We start from the raw sequence: 17,504 nt of genomic DNA, 5'->3' as shown, positions 1-17,504 counted from the left end.
TTTTCTCAGTTCGTATTAATTGTATCATTACCGAATCATTTTTATTGTAATCGTAGCAAAACAATTTTAATTTAGCTATTGGGCCTACTCGGTAATTATTTCACATTTAAACCCTTTTATAGTTGTTTTATTTTTTTTAGTTTATTTGACCTGCACAAAACATTTTCCTCATGATACAAAGTTTGACAAAGTTTGAAAACCTTTATAGTTGTTTATATTTTCTCTCCAATTTTATTTCTACTACACTAAACACTTTTCTCATGATACGTGGTTTGAAAGTTAGAATGGCAAATCTTGTTATATGTTAAATACAAATCAATTTGCTGTCCAAAAACTTTTTATTACCCGTCAACGCCTGGTAGCTCAACTAGTATATATATATATATATATATATATATATATATATATATATATATATATATATAATATATATATATATGTGTAAATATGCTGGCTATATATATATATGCTAGCTATATATATATACTAGCTATATCTATACTAGCTATATATACTAGCTATATATATACTAGCTATATATATAGATATATATATACTAGCTATATATAGATATATATATATATATATACTAGCTATATATATACTAGTTGTACTATCAGGCTCTGTCCAGGTAATAAAAAGTCTTGGACAGAATATACATGTACATATTGTTGTATACTAGCAATAGTTATTATTGTCAGCACCTGCAGTCTGACAGCAGTGACCACAAGGTCAGGTGTGATGAATTATGTCTTGCTAGTAAACAAGAGCATTATTTAGTTGGCCAGCAATAAATGAACATTCAAACTGCAAACGCTCTCTAGCTCCTATTACCTTACATTCTAAAGATACAACAATGGCGACGAGTTTGTAAATTTTGGAAGGAGAGAGGCTAGTACGAGATAATTAGCTGGCATTTAATTCTGGGATACTATTGTGAACATGGCTATGGCATTGGATACAAACACGAGCCATATCAAAGTCTTTCCAGTAGCTTCAGACCCGTTGACTGTAGGGTCTCGTTGGAAAAGGTGGAAGAGAGGTTTCGAGTACTTTGTAGCTGCTAGAGGCGTCACAAAAGCAGACCAGAAAAAAGCATTACTGCTAGATATGGCAGGTGAAGAGGTACAGGATATATTCAATGTGTTACCGAGTGGAGAAGGTGATGATAGCTATAAAAAGGCAATGTCGGCCATAGACAGTCACTTTCAAGCTAAAACTAACACAACCTACAAACGATCAGTATTCAGAAGGACAGAAATTAGAAAAGATGAGACTGTGGTCAATTACATCACGAGGCTTTGTCAGTTAGCTTTGACATGTGAGTACCCAGATGTAGAGATAGAAATTCCAGACCAAATTATCGAGAAACTGCCCTTTAGCCGATTGAGAAGAAAATTCCTTGAACCAGGCTCTGACTTAACACTGACCAAAACAGTATCAATAGCGCAGACAGAGGAGGCAATAAATCAACAGAACACTGAGCTGGTTAGTGAAGTAAAGCAGGAAAAAGTGAACAAGGTTCTAAATAGTCGAGCTCGACAATTTATGAGAAATACGACTGCAAGACCCGAAGCAACGAGGAACACAGTTTGCTACCGTTGTAAGGCTACTGATCAAATTGCGTCATCAGATAGCTGTCCCGCACGGGGAAGATCATGTAATGTCTGCCACAAAAAGGGACATTTTGGTGGTGCTAAATTCTGTAAAGGCGTACAAAGCAATCGTAATACAAGCGCAACTGCAGCCGTTAGTGATGCTGCAGATGATGATGTCGCTACTCTGTTCGCTGTTAGCGATCTCCTAGATAGTGAGGGAACGACGGATGATGGTATGTTCAATATAGCTCCTACAAAATCGGCGCGGATAGTGGTAAGATTAAACAACATTGCATTTTCTGTATTAGTCGACTCGGGTGCGTCCAGTAACCTAATGGACAAGGCCACTGCTAAAACTCTAAAGCGCCAAATCTGGCCTACAAATAAACGATTTTTTGCTTATGGTAATAAATCGAGGTGCATTGATTTAATTGGTGAAACTGATGTTAATGTTGTTGTTCCTGACAATGGTAAATGTGTCCATGCTACTTTTTATATTTTTAATGGTACTGCTGCCACACTACTAGGTAGACATACATCTGAGCGTTTGGATGTGCTGAGAGTAGGGCCGACTAAGGGGGAGGTTAATGTTAATTCATCTGGTTCTGCTCCTGGTGATTTGGATTCGTGGTTGAGTCGGTTTCCCAAGTGTTTTGCTGGGGTTAGTCGATTGAAGGATGTGCAGGTTGCGTTGCATATTGATTCTGGTGTGAGGCCAGTAGCTCAGCCGGTGAGACGTATGCCATTTGGACACAGGTTGAATGCAAAGGCCAAATTGGATGAGCTTCAAGAATCTGATATAATTGAGAGGGTGGAGGGGCCAACACCATGGGTCAGTCCAATAGTCACAGTGCCCAAAGATGGTAATGACATTCGCTTATGTGTTGATATGCGTCAAGCCAACAAAGCGATAATCAGAGAGCGCCACCCTATTCCCACAATCAAAGAGCTGCTTTACAATCTCAATGGTGCCAGATTCTTTAGCAAGATTGATTTGAAGTTGGGTTATCATCAGCTCGAGTTAGATGAGGCTTCCAGGGTTATTACTACGTTTGTTATTCCTTTTGGTGTATTCAGATACAAGAGGTTGAACTTTGGTGTCACTTCCGGATCAGAGTTGTACCAATATCAAACCCAGAAAGCAATATCAGGATTGGCCGGTTGTCAGAATTATGCGGACGACATAGTGGTATTTGGATCCAGTCGAGAAGAGCATGATACTCGACTGAGAGAATTTTTCAAGCGTATGAGTGAGTTAGGCCTGACTCTCAATGGTGATAAATGTAAATTTGGCATGAGCAAGATTTTGTATGTAGGTTATGATATCTCTGACAAGGCTGTGTTAGTTAGTGATGGAAAGGTTAAATCAATTGTGGAAGCGAGAGTGCCAAAAGATGTGGCAGAGCTTCGTAGTTTTCTAGGGCTGGTGAATTTTGTTGGCAGGTTTCTTCATGACCTGTCTACTCATGCGGAACCACTCTATCGACTTATAAAGTGCCCCAGTGGTCAAACACCAAAGATAGACAGATTTAGGTGAGGCAAAGGGCAACAGGCATCATTTGTGAAAGTAAAAGACATGATGGCTAGAAGTGAAACTTGGGCATATTTTGATCCTAATGCAAAGACTACGGTTACAATCGATGCAAGTCCATATGGTTTAGGTGCCATTTTGAGTCAGATGATTGGTGGGTGCGAAAGGGTCGTAGCCTATGGAAATCGCAGTTTATCTGACGTGGAGAGGAGATACTCTCAAACTGAAAAAGAGTCATTGGCGATCGTGTGGGGCTGCGAACATTTTGCTATTTATTTGATAGGTATCAAGTTCTATCTGGTCACTGATCATAAACCGCTGGAATTTATCTTCAACCGTATAAACTCTAAACCATCTGCGAGGATTGAGAGATGGGTGCTCAGGTTGCAAGCTTTCGATTATGAGGTTGTCTATAGACCAGGTTCTACGAATGTTGCTGATCCCTTGTCAAGGCTGTCAGCCAGTTCTAAAGAAGTGTGGCGTGTAGATAATGTGGCTGATCAATATATTATAATGATTGCTAAGTCAGCGGTCCCCAAGGCTATGTCGTTTGATGAGGTAAAACAGGCGGCGATAAAATGCCAGGAGATGACTCACATAAAACGAGCACTGCTAGATGGTATGTGGTCGAGGTGTCTCCCTGCATACAAGGCAGTGATGGTTGAGTTAGCGGAGGTTGACAGTGTGGCAATGAGGGGAAACCGAATAGTGATGCCAGTATCACTAAGACCTCAGGCCATCGGGTTGGCCCATGAGGGCCATCAAGGTATGACCAAGACCAAGCAGCTCCTAAGGTCAAAGTTGTGGTGGCTAGGAATGGACAAGGAAGTGGAGGATTTCTGTAGTAAATGTTAAGAATAGCAATTAGTAAGCGCACCCTGCAAACCTCCGCCTATGTCTAGTACAAAAATGCCTGATAAACCTTGGGACCATGTAGCTTGGGAATGGTGAAAGTGTGCTGGTTCTAATAGATTATTACAGTCGGTACTTTGAGGTAGCATTTCTGAGGTCAACAGCTGCTCCGAAGGTCATAGAGGTTGATGAAACTGCATTTTGTCGATGGGGGATACCGTTGAGCTTAAGGACCTATAATGGTCCTCAGTTTGTTAGTGAAGAGTTCCAGGATTTTTTGAGAGAATATGGGGTTTACTGGATGTCCACAACGCCAATGTGGCCGGCTGCTAATGGTGAGATTGAACGACAGAATAGAAGCTTGTTGAAATCCCTTAAGATTGCTCATCTGTCTGGTAAAGATCACAAAGCAGAGTTGAGAAAGTTCTTAATAAGTTATCGGTCTACGCCTCATTCTATAACAGGGGTTTCACAGCCGAGTTAATGTTAGGTAAGAAGTTAGGAACGAAACTCCCCTGTTTGGAGAGAACAGGCAAAGAAGCTAAAGATGGAGAAATACGAGACAGGCAAGCAATAACTCAAGAAAAAAGCAGAGAGTATAGCGACAAGCAAAGTGAAAAAGTTCAAATTGAAGTTGGTGATTAGGTTTTGGTTCGTCAGTCTAAAGCGAATAAGCTAAGCCCAACTAATCAAACAGAGTCGCAACAAATTGTAATCAAACAAGGTTCTGAGGTTGTTGTCAAATCAAAAGAGGGATCAGAATATCGGAGAGACATCTCTGATATAAAGCCAGTTGTTCGAGATTTGCAAGTCAGTCAGTCTCCAACAATGCAGGAGCCTGTTGTGGTAGAATCCCGACCCATTAGAGTGAGGGCACCACCCGAAAGGTATGGGCCTGTGATTACCCATTGAGGTCGGCTGTTGTTGGTCCTTTTATTTAGCTTAGTCGTGTGGTTTGAGTTCTGTCCATAATGTCATACAGTGGGGGTTACTCTCACTACACTGAATGCCCAGATGTAGTGCGTCTAGTGTGTGGTAGACTAGTGAACTTATATTGTTTTGAATTACACCTATTATATAATATCAGTTTTGCTTAATTTGCAAATTTACAAATATATATATATATATATATATATATATATATATATATATATATATATATGTATATCAATATATATATGTATATCAGCTAACTGTTGCTTTTTTTCTTTTTTTTGTTTTACTACTGTTGTATGGCCTTAGTTTTAAAAAATTCGTATTTTTGAAATAAAATTATTGCCAATAAAGTACTTCACAATGTTATCATCAACATATCTATGCGAGTCTGCATTTTCCAAAATTAACCTTATCAAATCGGAGCAGCAAGATGTCCTCTTCAAGACCACCTTGATCAATCAATGAGATTAGCATGTGGCTAATAGAACCAGACAACAAAAGAATTTTGATTGTTAAACTCAATTTTATTCTAGTCATTAAAATTTTGGTGTAAGTCCGTACTTGTTGCAGATTACATGATTGTCCCATGACCAAACAAGAGCGAAGCGAATGTTTGGGAGCTTTTAACATGACCACACACGAGTGAAGCGATTGTTTGGGAGATTTATGATAAATGCATATGTGCACACAACTCACGAAAATTATTCATCAACGGCCGTCGCAAACCCTTGTACCGAAATTTCATCAACAAATTTAACCATTTTTCAATGAAGTTTTTCAAGTATAATAACCATACAAAACACATATAAACCTATTTAAATATGTCACCAAGTCTTTGAAAGGTTACCACAATGTCCTAAAACTAACCGATCTGATTGGATTATACAAAAATAGACAGATTAATTCGGCCAAATATCGCGATAATTTTTTTGATAATATTTTGGTGTAAGTTCGTACTTGTTACGGACTACATTAGTGTATATAATTACATATTTTTGATGAATTTTAGTATGTTTGCACAGTTCATGTATGTAAAAAGTACGCATAATTTATCGTCTGTTTAAAAGTAGAATGAATAATGTTCATTGCTTGTGTTTATTACGTGTGGCACTGTTTTATGTGAAATTATATTTAGTTATAAAAATGAAAAACTTCTAGTCTAACCGACTGCTTGATTTTTAAAGTTTGGCCCACTAGTGAAAATGTTTGAACACATCTGTTCCAGACCGTACTAATAGCTTTCCATCAGCTGTTCGAGCACTTGGAATATCCCAAATTTTTATGAACTAAATACCATGTTAAAACTCCAAGCTTGCAGAACTCAATGAAAAAAAACAGAAATCCATTAGAGGAAATAGTTTTATTTTCAACCTTTCAAAGAAGTAATGTTTTAGAAACTGAAGTAAGATTATGGCTAAAGTCTGATAGATTCTGATAGAGTCTGTGGATTTATTACAAAAAGAAAAGCAAAGAATGTTTTGTGTGAAGTTCTTGTTGCGGAAGAAAGGAAGTTTTTTTATTTAATCTATTTTGCATCTTTCGTCATAAAGAATTTTATTTGGGATTTCCAAAAGCGGCATTGGAAGCTAATGTTCTGTCAGCAGTCGTTTTTTATTTCTTAGCTGGTTTGAAACGATCTTATTATTTTGGTGATATCTCAATAATTGGTAGTCCGATCGATTAAAAATTTAGGAGTTTGGCTCAAACTGTATTCCACACAAATCAACATAAATTTCATAATCCTACGTAACATTTTTACCTTGCCAATACATTAGTGGGAAAGTAGATGTGAAGATACAAATGTACATTGTATTCTAACACGTTTCGCAGTTAATCAAAGCGGTCCCCACAGAACGTTACAGTTCATGAAATAAAAACGAGTCGACGCATATCTAACCATTTCTGTTTTTTATCAATCTTAATCCTTTGGCTGGGTTAAAGCCCCTCAAAAACAACCGAAACCTGTGTAATTTATTTTCGAAAGTTCAATAAAATCGATATTTGTTGAACATGCATAGCTCAAATCTTAAATTTATTTCTATGAACAAAAATCTTTGTACATAACCATTCATTCATATATCTACTACTAAAAAAAATACAACCATGTACAATTGTTCCTGTATGAAGTGCTTGGAAGCATTTTTTTCGGTAGAGTCCAACGCTATAACGTAGTCGTGCAAGCCACCATAACAATCGTTTTCTCTGCATATTGCAAGTATATTAAATTAAAAGTCCAAAAAAGTTTACATCACTTCTATCATTTGAATTATTTTTATTCTGATCAGACAAAAAATCACTAACGATCGCAGGATCAAATAATCTTTTATTTTATCGTTTTGAAAGCCGGCCGATGTTGACTGGTTTTTCCAACTTTTATTCTTTTCCAAGGAGGCGCGATTTGTTTAGCTTTTAGGACAAAGCAAGGCCTCTCAGATAATCGTGTCATATTGTAAATCATCGACCGATATCTTGTTGATGATATTTAAAACTTACTAGTGTTCATATCCTTTGTTTAACGTTACTAGGCGACAGCTTTATAAACGGCTACCGAAATCGATATAAATGTCGTTTCCCCATGCAACCGGTAAACGACATTTTGGTTGTTTCCCCTGCCAAAGGATTAAACATTTTCCCTTTAAATAAGTTATGATTGAGGGCAGCACAAGCACTTTTACATTTCACCAAACGTAGGAAAGAAACAGCGAACCACGACGACTGCTATCACGCTGCCGTTTGCAGCAAATTTCAGTCAGCCAGAGTAGATGAGATATTAACATAGTTTGTATTTTAAACTTTTTATTCTCTGTTTAAGTTCAAATTAATAGTTTTCAGCTCAAAACTTACTGAAGCCGCAAAAATTTAACCATAAAGGTATGGCTACGCGTGCCGTAAATTTCGGAAGTTTCAGCTGAAATCATGAAGTGGACGAAGAACAAAAGAATAGTTGTTTAAAACTCACAATTGTCAACGATGTGCATACCGAAATTGTTGAATAAACACTTTTAATTGGCTAAACAAATTATTAGCGAGCATGATTTTAGCTGCTTTTACGATTTGTTTAGTCCTATGTACATACAACGATGCGCGTTAAAAATCCCAACACAGTTTAACATAGTAAATATAACCCAAGTGAATAAAAATGTGCCGTCTCTATAGCACAATCTAATAATTGCCTTGTAAATTTACTACGTTGAATTATGTTGGTATTTGCTTTGCGCATCGCCGTATGTGTCTCAGACTAAACAAATTACGAAAGCTGCTAAATTAGAACACGCTATTAATTCACTAAGCAAACTGAAAGAATTTTGTCAACAATTCCAGTGTGCATGCACAGCTTTGAAAATTCTGTGAGTTTTGAATGAAAATTTCTTGTTTCCGTGTATTTTGTAATTTCGACTGAAACTTCCGAACTTCTTGGCACGTGTAGCCATACCTTTAAAAAAGAACTCGGACAAAATTTTTGTAAACTTCATCAAAAAGTATCAGAATTTTTTTTATCATTTGCAAATGTTTTTTATGTTTGAGGTAACCTTGACGATGTTTCAAGATGAAAATTGGAATAGGTTGGAAACGCGTAACGCTGAAACTTGAACGCAGCCAACATCTACTACAGCAACGATAGCGACTAGTGATGTCATTTTGCACATATTGTTGTTCTGACCATTTTAATCGTTATCAAATTTTGGCAATTTTAGTCTTAACACATTCTGGCAGTCAGACCAACTCAATCCTTAACAAAAATTGAAATGAGAAATTTTTGGAAATTCTATCCCAAAAATGATAGAATTTACACTAAAATTCTATAAGTTCATTTTCAAGACAATTTATGGATTTCCGCTCTCAGGTAATATGAGAGGACTTTCGATTACAATCATTTTTTACTCACAGTTTTTTTTACTCTGTGTAATCCAAGCAACAATCTACAAATAGCAGGTTGATACAAGTAAACAACAACAAAAAATACAGTGTACTGAGTATTATACACTAACATGGGCAATTAAAATTTCTTAGTTTTTTACTTTGTCTTTTTTATTTGTAAAAAGAAACAATTAATTTCTAATAATTGCAGCCAGTAATTGCTAGAGCTAATCTCTTGAAATCCTCATAACAGAAGCTTTGGCAGGGTAGTGTCTCCAGTATATTCCATTATATGACTCGCTGTTCAGACCCACATCACCACAGCCAACATACCACCACCCGCCTACAATATTCAACCAGTCAAAAGGGTGACCAGTTCGTTACAGAGATGCCTCTATTGGCATCTATGACAATATAGAACTGTGTTTTGTTTTGTGAAGATGTATCTATGGAAATGGGTAGTGATAAAAGGAAAGGATAAGGAGAGAGGAGCTAAAGTAAGGAGATGGTGCAGAAGGAAGGAGAGCAGGATCAAAGTTGAAATAGGGTAAAAATAGGGTGGAAATAGTTTCACTTAGAAAAAAAATTCAAAAAAGTAGATATAGAGTGCAAATATCTTATAAATAGGATAAAAATGTATAAAAAATAGGGTGCTAACAGGGCACAAATAGACAGAAATAGAACAGGTACAAATTGAGCCGAAAGACAAAGAAAAGGCTATGAGAACAAAAGATTGTTCAAGTTAAATATTTTATGTTTACTGATTAATCTTCAATCAACTTCAAATGTAGGTTTAAAACTTATTACGAGATAATGGATTTGAGGTTCTGGATAAGATGTAGAGAATCTTAGAGATCAATGCAAAGAGCTCTGCACAGTGAGATTACCTTTGTGCTCAGCAGCACAGCTTCTATTGCCCTGGCCAACATCATTGTCATTGTCAGCGGTACTGAACATCATCCCGTTATGGTTAGGAGAGAAACTGTCCAGAAGACCTCCACTGTATCCATGGCCATCAATCTGAAATCAGGGTAGACAACTCTCGACATAACTGGACTGGCGATAAAAGAGAAACTGAAGGTATTCAAGGGTTCGCTGTGAATTTTAACTCCATTTCTGAACTTTGCTTAGAAATAACCTGCTCTGCCAAAAAATTAACAAACAATCCAAAAAAATTAACAAACAATCCAAAACAGCTGCAAGTTTTCTGCCTGCTTTATGAGATATCAGACGACATGATAAGGGCAGAGGTCAGGTTGGAAACAAATTAATTAATTACACACATTTGTGTCAATCAATACTAAAATACTTTAATTATTTCCTACCGTGAGTCTATAATTGTTTGCCTCATCCGCTACAATGAACTTTTTCCAATTTCCTGAAGCGCTGCCGCTGACAGCACCAGTCAGATAAATATTCAGCTTCTGATTGGTCTGCGTTAACAGATGTATCTTTTCATTGCCTACAATGATTTTATATAGATATATATATATATATATATATATATATATATATATACAAGCCTTTCAGAGCTTAGGCAAGGGACACAAATCCCATTACCAATGAGAGTTGACTTCCTGCCATGAAACAACTAAGTTGCCTCACAGACTTTAAAAAAGTCGATGTGCTATGTGCTAAGATATGTATATATATATATATATATATATATATATATATATATATATATATATATATATATATATATATATATACATATATATACATACATATATATTGCCCGGGTAAAAAAAGTTTTTGCATAGCAAATTTATTTTTATTTAACATATAACAACGGTTATCATTTTAACTTTCAAACTTTATATCATGAGAAAAGTGTTTTGTGCAATTTAGATAAATTTAAACTGCACAAAACACTATTCTGCAGTTTAAATTTATAATGCAGTAAATAAGAGATAAAATAAAACAGCTGTAAAGGTTTTTGAACTTTGGCAAACAACTGTAACTCTCAAACTTCATGTCATGAAGAAAATGTTTTTTTTTCAGGTCAAAGAAATCAAGAAACAAAATGAACCAACTATAAAAGTGTCTAAATTTAAATGCGAAATAATTAGCAAGTAATGGCTAAATTAAGTCTGTTTTGCTACAATTACAATAAAATATGATTCGGTATTGATACAATTAATATGAACTGAGAAAACAAAATAGCAATCATGAATATGTTGAATTAAAAATAACAATTCGTGCTTAGAAGTGTGCGTATAAAAAAGGTACTGTTCAGCAGAAGCTATCCATCTAAACTTTGAATACAACTATGCTGGTGTCTCTCGACACTGGTACAAGTGTAAAAAAGAAATATCGTGCTGTCTTTGTCTGACCAAACAGATAGAGAATGTTGAGGCTATTCCTACTCAATATAATATAATTGTCCGCATGAAAAGAATTGGCCTTGACCGCGATCTAGCAATTGAACGCTACGAAAAGCCGAAAACAGAAGTTTATGAAAATACGAAAAAGCTTCGCGTTTCATCAAGTTAATAGAGTTTCAATTAATACACCATTTAGCATGTGAATTTGGGAAAAGGGTATACAGTATACAGCAGAAGCCATTGAATCGTAAGCTATTTTTGTGATCTCGCATAGTGCTGGATCTTTGCGATCCAGCACGATGCGAGCTTTTTGTTCCAAGGTTTTAATAGCTACACTTAGAAACACTGAAGTACAGAATCACAAAAGAACAGACACAAACTGTGAGATATATATTTGTATGCATATATATAATTATTTATGTATATATTCGTTTATGTACCCTAGGACACTTATGTATTCGCGGCATCTAACTTTCGCGTTTTCGCGGTGTCATCCTCTCGCGAAAGTTTCATGTGCGAAACTAAACTATCATAACAAACGAGCGAAAAAGCGAAACTAAATAGCTTTGTTCATTGATACTGTAGAATGGAATTTTATAACTACATTTATTTTAACGTTTTTAACGACCACTATAGCATCGTTAGAATATAAACCAACAAAATAATTTGACTGTCAAAATTTATTACGTTATTATTTTGCAATTAATTATGATTATTTTTCCATTAAGAATGATTTATAATGATAGGAATTTGATGTCAATGCACACGCGTTAGTAGCGTTTGCTGGGGACATCAATCAATGCAGTGAGCACCGTGTGTTGAAAGAAAATAAGACACATGCACTGACACTCGCAGTACTACACAAGCAGCATGGCTCTGGAAAGGTTTGGATTCACCACTGACACCTCTTCAATAACTTGTAATTTTTTGAGATTTGTTTTGTTTTAAGTGATGTGACTGATGAGACGTTTTTAAATTAAAATAGGCAAAACATGACCGCAGTTAAAACGCTCAGAAAAAAGACATCTTTTTCTTTTGAGCGTTTTAACAAAGATCAATTTTGCAGATTTTATTTTAAGTTCATTCGGAGGCTTTTACGCTTTCGATGGGACATGGCCAAGCAGGTGTTTGATAAAACTTAATCTTCTGCAAACCTTTATAAAAGTCGTTAACAAAAATATTTTGCCTCTGATGATAATAATAATGATGCCTAAGAACTACTAGAAGTTGATGTTTGTCTCTATTTCTTGGAATGAAGCGATATTCTACAGCGATAATAACCGCGTCCATGGCCGTTGGGCAAATAACTTTTCGAATAAATGATGTTGAGGTCGAGTTATCTGAAGCAATTTATCATTGCGTTGGAACTGACAAAACAAATCCGTTTGAGTTGACCTTGTGTTTGAGATGAAATGTTACATTTTATCTGAGGGCGAGTTATTCGAGTTGGACTGTACTTACCGTAAAAAATTCCCAAAAAGTTGGGGCGGCTCAGCCGGCCAGCTGCCCCAGTGAAAACGGGCCTGTTGATAGTCCAAGAAACAAATGGCAGCAAGCGATCAAATTGCATTATTGACCTTGCCCACACCATTCTACCTGCGATTCACAATTACAAACTAGTCGCAAATTGAAATTTTTTTTATCGGTGAACTGAACCTGAGGAATCTAATTATGTTTGTTCCACTGCATTTATTTTCACATCACTATATTTTCGCACTCATCAGAGCTGCGAAATTAAGTTGCTTCGAAATTTTACTCTGTGAGCTACTCACAAAACTAAATACTAGCGAAATATAAGTGTCCTAGGGTATAAGACCATCCAACACTTGTTCAGCAGATGCAAGCGGCTGGACAGAAATGCAGTCACTGAATGGTCTAATCATGTCACAGGTGCACTTTACAGAAGTCTATACAATAATGTAAGTTTGGCCTCAATAACTGGTAATACAGAGAAGGGATGAATGAGAACAATAATGAGAACAATCGTAATAGAACCTCTGAGACTTCATCATCTGACAAGCGCTCTTTGACAAACCAGCCAGATATTACAGTTTTGGCCTAGGAGAACAAGATGGCTATATTAACAGATACAGCGGTATCCAATCACTATAACATGGCCATAGGAGAAGAGGTTAGAATGGGGAAATATCTTCCTCTTAAAGAGATTGAAACGTTCTGGCATGTAAAAGCAACTTCAATCCCAGTAGTAATTAGAGGGCTAAGTGCAATAACACCTGCACATCAAATGTAGCTCAGTCAATTACCAGCAACCATCAACACAAGGAAGATTCAGAAAAGTGTGTAATTGGAAATAGCTAAGATATTGAAAAGAATGAGTAAATTCCCAGTTCTTTCATAGTGGAGCCTAGCTTAAGTAGACCTTAACACTGACTGGGTTAACAGAGGTGAGAAAAAAATACATATACCGAGTTGTGATCACTATTATGAGACAGAGTAAAATGAATGTGTTTACTTGTTATCAATTTATAGTTCAAATCATTATTAGATGAATGGTGGCAATATGCACATCACTAGAAAGTTAAATATGCTGAACACATAAATATTGTTTAAAATCAACTGAAACTTGCCATTTGGCTTGGTTTTGATTTAACAGCGGTATCTACCCACTATGGCAAAAATCAATTATATAAGCCAAATTTATATATTTCAAACGAATTGGCTGAATTCAACATTATTTTAATACACAGATACATGTAACCACCGAGTCAGTCAATAAGTAGTGAAAATTTTGTCTTGATTCTTATTTTATTTTATAAAAGAAAGTATGGAAAAATCTGTATGTCATGAACAAGCTGCTATAGATGGGTTGATAATTTCAAGAATGGATGAGAAGACATTACTGATGAGCCGAGAACTCACACACGGGAGTTGAGATAAAAGAGCTTATTAGATCAGAAAGAAGACTCACTATAATAGATGATGTTGCTGAGACCATGGACATTTCACATGGAACTGTAGAAATGTACAGAATATTACCCATGAGAAACTAGTTTTCAACAAAATCAGCGCACACTGGGTACTCAAGATACTAAATGATGATTGCAAAGTCAGCGTGCTATGGCTGCCAGAGGGTGCATGAGATAGCTCAGACTGGAAGCAGATGATTTTCTATCTAGGATTATAACCATAGATGAAGTAGGGTGTATCATTAGGGTGTATCAAATAGGGTGTATCATTACGAACCGGACTCAAAAAGCTAATCAATTGAGTGGAAACATACGGACTCTCCTGTAAAGAAGAAGTTTAATACCCACAGAAAGTAATGCTCATGGTATTTTCTAAGATAGAGCAGTTCCTACACATTTGGATTTTGAGAGACATGCTAACACTGTTAACTCTCAAAATTACTGTGAGCTCCTGGCTGTCATGAAGCATGACATAAGGAACAAGAGGCATCTAGACAAGAGGTGTTTTTTCACCAGGACAATGCTTTTCCATATTATGCTGACCATACTATGGTCAAAATTGAGAAACTAGGCTAGAAGGTGTTAGTACACTCTCCTTATAGTCCAGATCTTGCACCAAGAAATTTTCATATTTTTGTGCCATTAAAGAACCGCATGAAAAACACCACTTCACTACTGATGAAGCCGTCATTGAAGCAGTTCATAAATGGTTTAGAACTCGGTCACCAGAATTTTATACTGCAGAAGTTAAGAACCTTGTTGAAAGGTGGATCAAGTGATAGAAAAAGAAGGCCATATTAAAAAGTGAAAAAAATGTAAACAAACTATCTTAGTGCAATAAAGTGTTAAGATGAAATTCCAACTACTTATTGACTAACCCTCTAGTATAAAAGTTTCTTGGTGGCGTTCTGAGAAATAGTAGTGACTTAATATTTAGCTGTTTAGCCATTACTGCCACTCACTAGTTAGGATGCAATGGCTGCCTAAGAAGTATATTATTTTTCTTGAAAATGCTTTTGGCGGCAGACAGAGTGTCTACAAAACTAGTGTCTCAAATATGCATAGTATATGTGGTCTGAGATAATAAAGAGAGTGCATGCCATGAATGACGAAGAACACGAACTGAATTACTAGGCAGTACCATAATTATGCTCACCGCTGTATGTAGCGTTAAGATGTATATATTCAGAAATTAGGCTATAGTAGACTAACAATATCTGCTGATTAACAACAGTTAAACACTTCTGATCACACATTGTTAACACGAATATGTTTACTTTTCTATGAAGTAGAGATCTTAAATTCATTAAAAAAAACCTTGTGTTAACACGTTAGGCTTATTAATGACTGTAAAATATAAAAGGCCAAACTTTCGTTTCGCTATCATCAAAGGTCTTTCCAAGATTTAAACCCCAGCTTCGTGTTCACAAACCAGAGAACTCAACGTTTGCACACTGTGGTACTTTGAATATTAAAATACAGGATAGCAACATTCAAACTGCACTACTCATGGAAAATTGTTGTATGAAGTTAAAAAGATAATATTTATTTCTTATTTCTGTTGACTTAAAGTTCATTGTTAATAATACTTATAATAATGTGAAGGAATCTCACCTAAATAGTGCTCTCCAGTGATGTCGCCGAAACCTTTCTTGTAATCGTGCCAAAGTCGATCAAAATTTTCAGCTCCATTAAGATTTCTTTGTATGACTGTCCAGCCTCGATTCTGACCAAAAGTACACCAGACGCTAAAAGCCGGCAACACGCTGCCAGAGGGCCGAATGTAGTAAATGCCAGATTGAGTTTCTCCTTGCTCGAAATAGTCTTGACAATCTGATAGATAATAAAGGAAACAAGTATGACAAGATTTGAACTCTAACACATGTCACTTTAGCAACATTCATTGCTTCACTAACTCACCAATTTATTCCTTCACCAATTCGTTCACTCACCAAATAATTCACTTACAATTTGAGTCACTCACCAATTCACTCACTCGTTGAATCATTTACGCATCACTTCACTCACTCACCAACTTATAAACTCAACAATTAATTCACTTTCCAACTCATTCACGCATTGGTTCACTTACCAATTCCTTCACTTTCCAATCTGTTTAACGTTTCAGTGCAAAATCGTCTGCGCATTCATTAATCATGAAATGATTTATTCAGTAAATTTTCTGTTTTTTCACTCAAACATAAACATACATTAAAAAATTCATTTTGTTTTTCATCAAGTCACTCATTTATTCATTTATTCACTCCTCTAGCTGTTCCTTTATTCATTCATTCGTTCATCTATTTATTCATTCATTAGTTCATCTATTTATTCATTCATTCGTTCATCTATTTATTCATTTATTCGTTCATCTATTTATTCATTCATTCGTTCATCTATTTATTCATTCATTCGTTCATCTATTCATTCATCCATTCGTTCATCTATTCATTCATCCATTTGTTCATCTATTTATTCTTTAGTAGTATGTAGAGAGCAGATCTACACAAAAAAGTGACGGATCCAGCGGGGGGATAGAAAAAGGGGGTTGCGAATTAAATTGGCTAGGGGTGTAGATTGAATTGCGTGGAGTTGAATGAGATGTTGGGGTTTGGGGGGAAATTGTGGTGTAGAGTAGGGGGTTGAATTCGAGGGGGTATGGATCCGCTCCCGGCGTAATCGGCGGATTATCTGTGGATGAGTCATCCGATTAGTGGGGGATGAGTCATCCGATTAAACGTGGATTATCGCGGGATTAGTCGGGGGAATCGTTGCGGATTAGTCGGCCGAATCGTCGCGGATTATCGGTGGATTAGTGGGGGGTGAATATCTGGGACATCGAGGGCTGGTTGGTTTTCCGGAGTGGATCTCGCGGATTATCGAGGAGAGCGAGAGATTACCGGATGAGTGAGGGGGTTAATATCTGGGACACCGAGGGGTTGATTTTCCGGAGATTGTTATATATTTGAAACATTGAATATATATGAGAAAGTGTTTATGTACAAAGTTATTTTTTGAAGATTTGATGATTTTGTAATGTTGAAGCTCTTGAATGGTTAAGAATTTTAAGGAATTTATTTTCGGTTTTTTTTGTATTTTTTTGTATGTAAGATTGAAATTTGTTGGAGAAATTAATATGTTGAATGAAAGATCAGTTTTATTACAAAATTATTCACTTTAAAAGATATATTTATATGTATTATTCATTATTTCCATCATCATTTTGTTTCAATAAAAATAAAATAGTTTATGTTTAACTTGAAATATATGAAAATGTTCAAGTAGATAGGACACAATAAAGATAATATAGTATAAATGAAACATTGAATATATACATAAGAAAATGTTCATGTACAATCTTTATAACGAAGTTTGTATCGAGTTGTTTATCATTCACTCATCGTCATCGGAAATATCTATGATAGCAGATTCCTTTTTGCATTGTGAACTCTCGTAAAATCTGCTTGCTTCTTCA

General features: G+C 36.0%; 1 protein-coding gene and 1 long non-coding RNA gene across 2 annotated transcripts; one reads left to right on the top strand and one right to left on the bottom strand.

Annotated features, from left to right (window-relative positions):
- Positions 1–942: 942 nt before the first annotated feature.
- On the top strand, positions 943–5,563 carry LOC137402471 (uncharacterized). Its single transcript, XM_068088972.1, is given in 6 exon segments — positions 943–2,233; positions 3,413–3,923; positions 3,975–4,062; positions 4,232–4,376; positions 4,679–4,868; positions 5,488–5,563. Coding segments are annotated over 6 exon segments (2,301 nt in total).
- A 4,104-nt stretch (positions 5,564–9,667) lies between these two features.
- On the bottom strand, positions 9,668–15,769 carry LOC137402217 (uncharacterized). Its single transcript, XR_010979488.1, has 3 exons — positions 15,644–15,769; positions 10,101–10,237; positions 9,668–9,795 (listed from the first exon to the last, which is right to left on the bottom strand). It is a non-coding gene; the product is annotated as an uncharacterized lncRNA (long non-coding RNA).
- Positions 15,770–17,504: the final 1,735 nt, after the last annotated feature.

Source organism: Watersipora subatra, chromosome 8 (genome assembly GCF_963576615.1).
Source record: "Watersipora subatra chromosome 8, tzWatSuba1.1, whole genome shotgun sequence".
Classification (NCBI taxonomy): Eukaryota; Metazoa; Bryozoa; class Gymnolaemata; order Cheilostomatida; family Watersiporidae; genus Watersipora; species Watersipora subatra.
The sequence above is the reverse complement of the archived record's forward strand: the minus strand, read 5'-3'. Positions and strand labels throughout refer to the sequence as shown.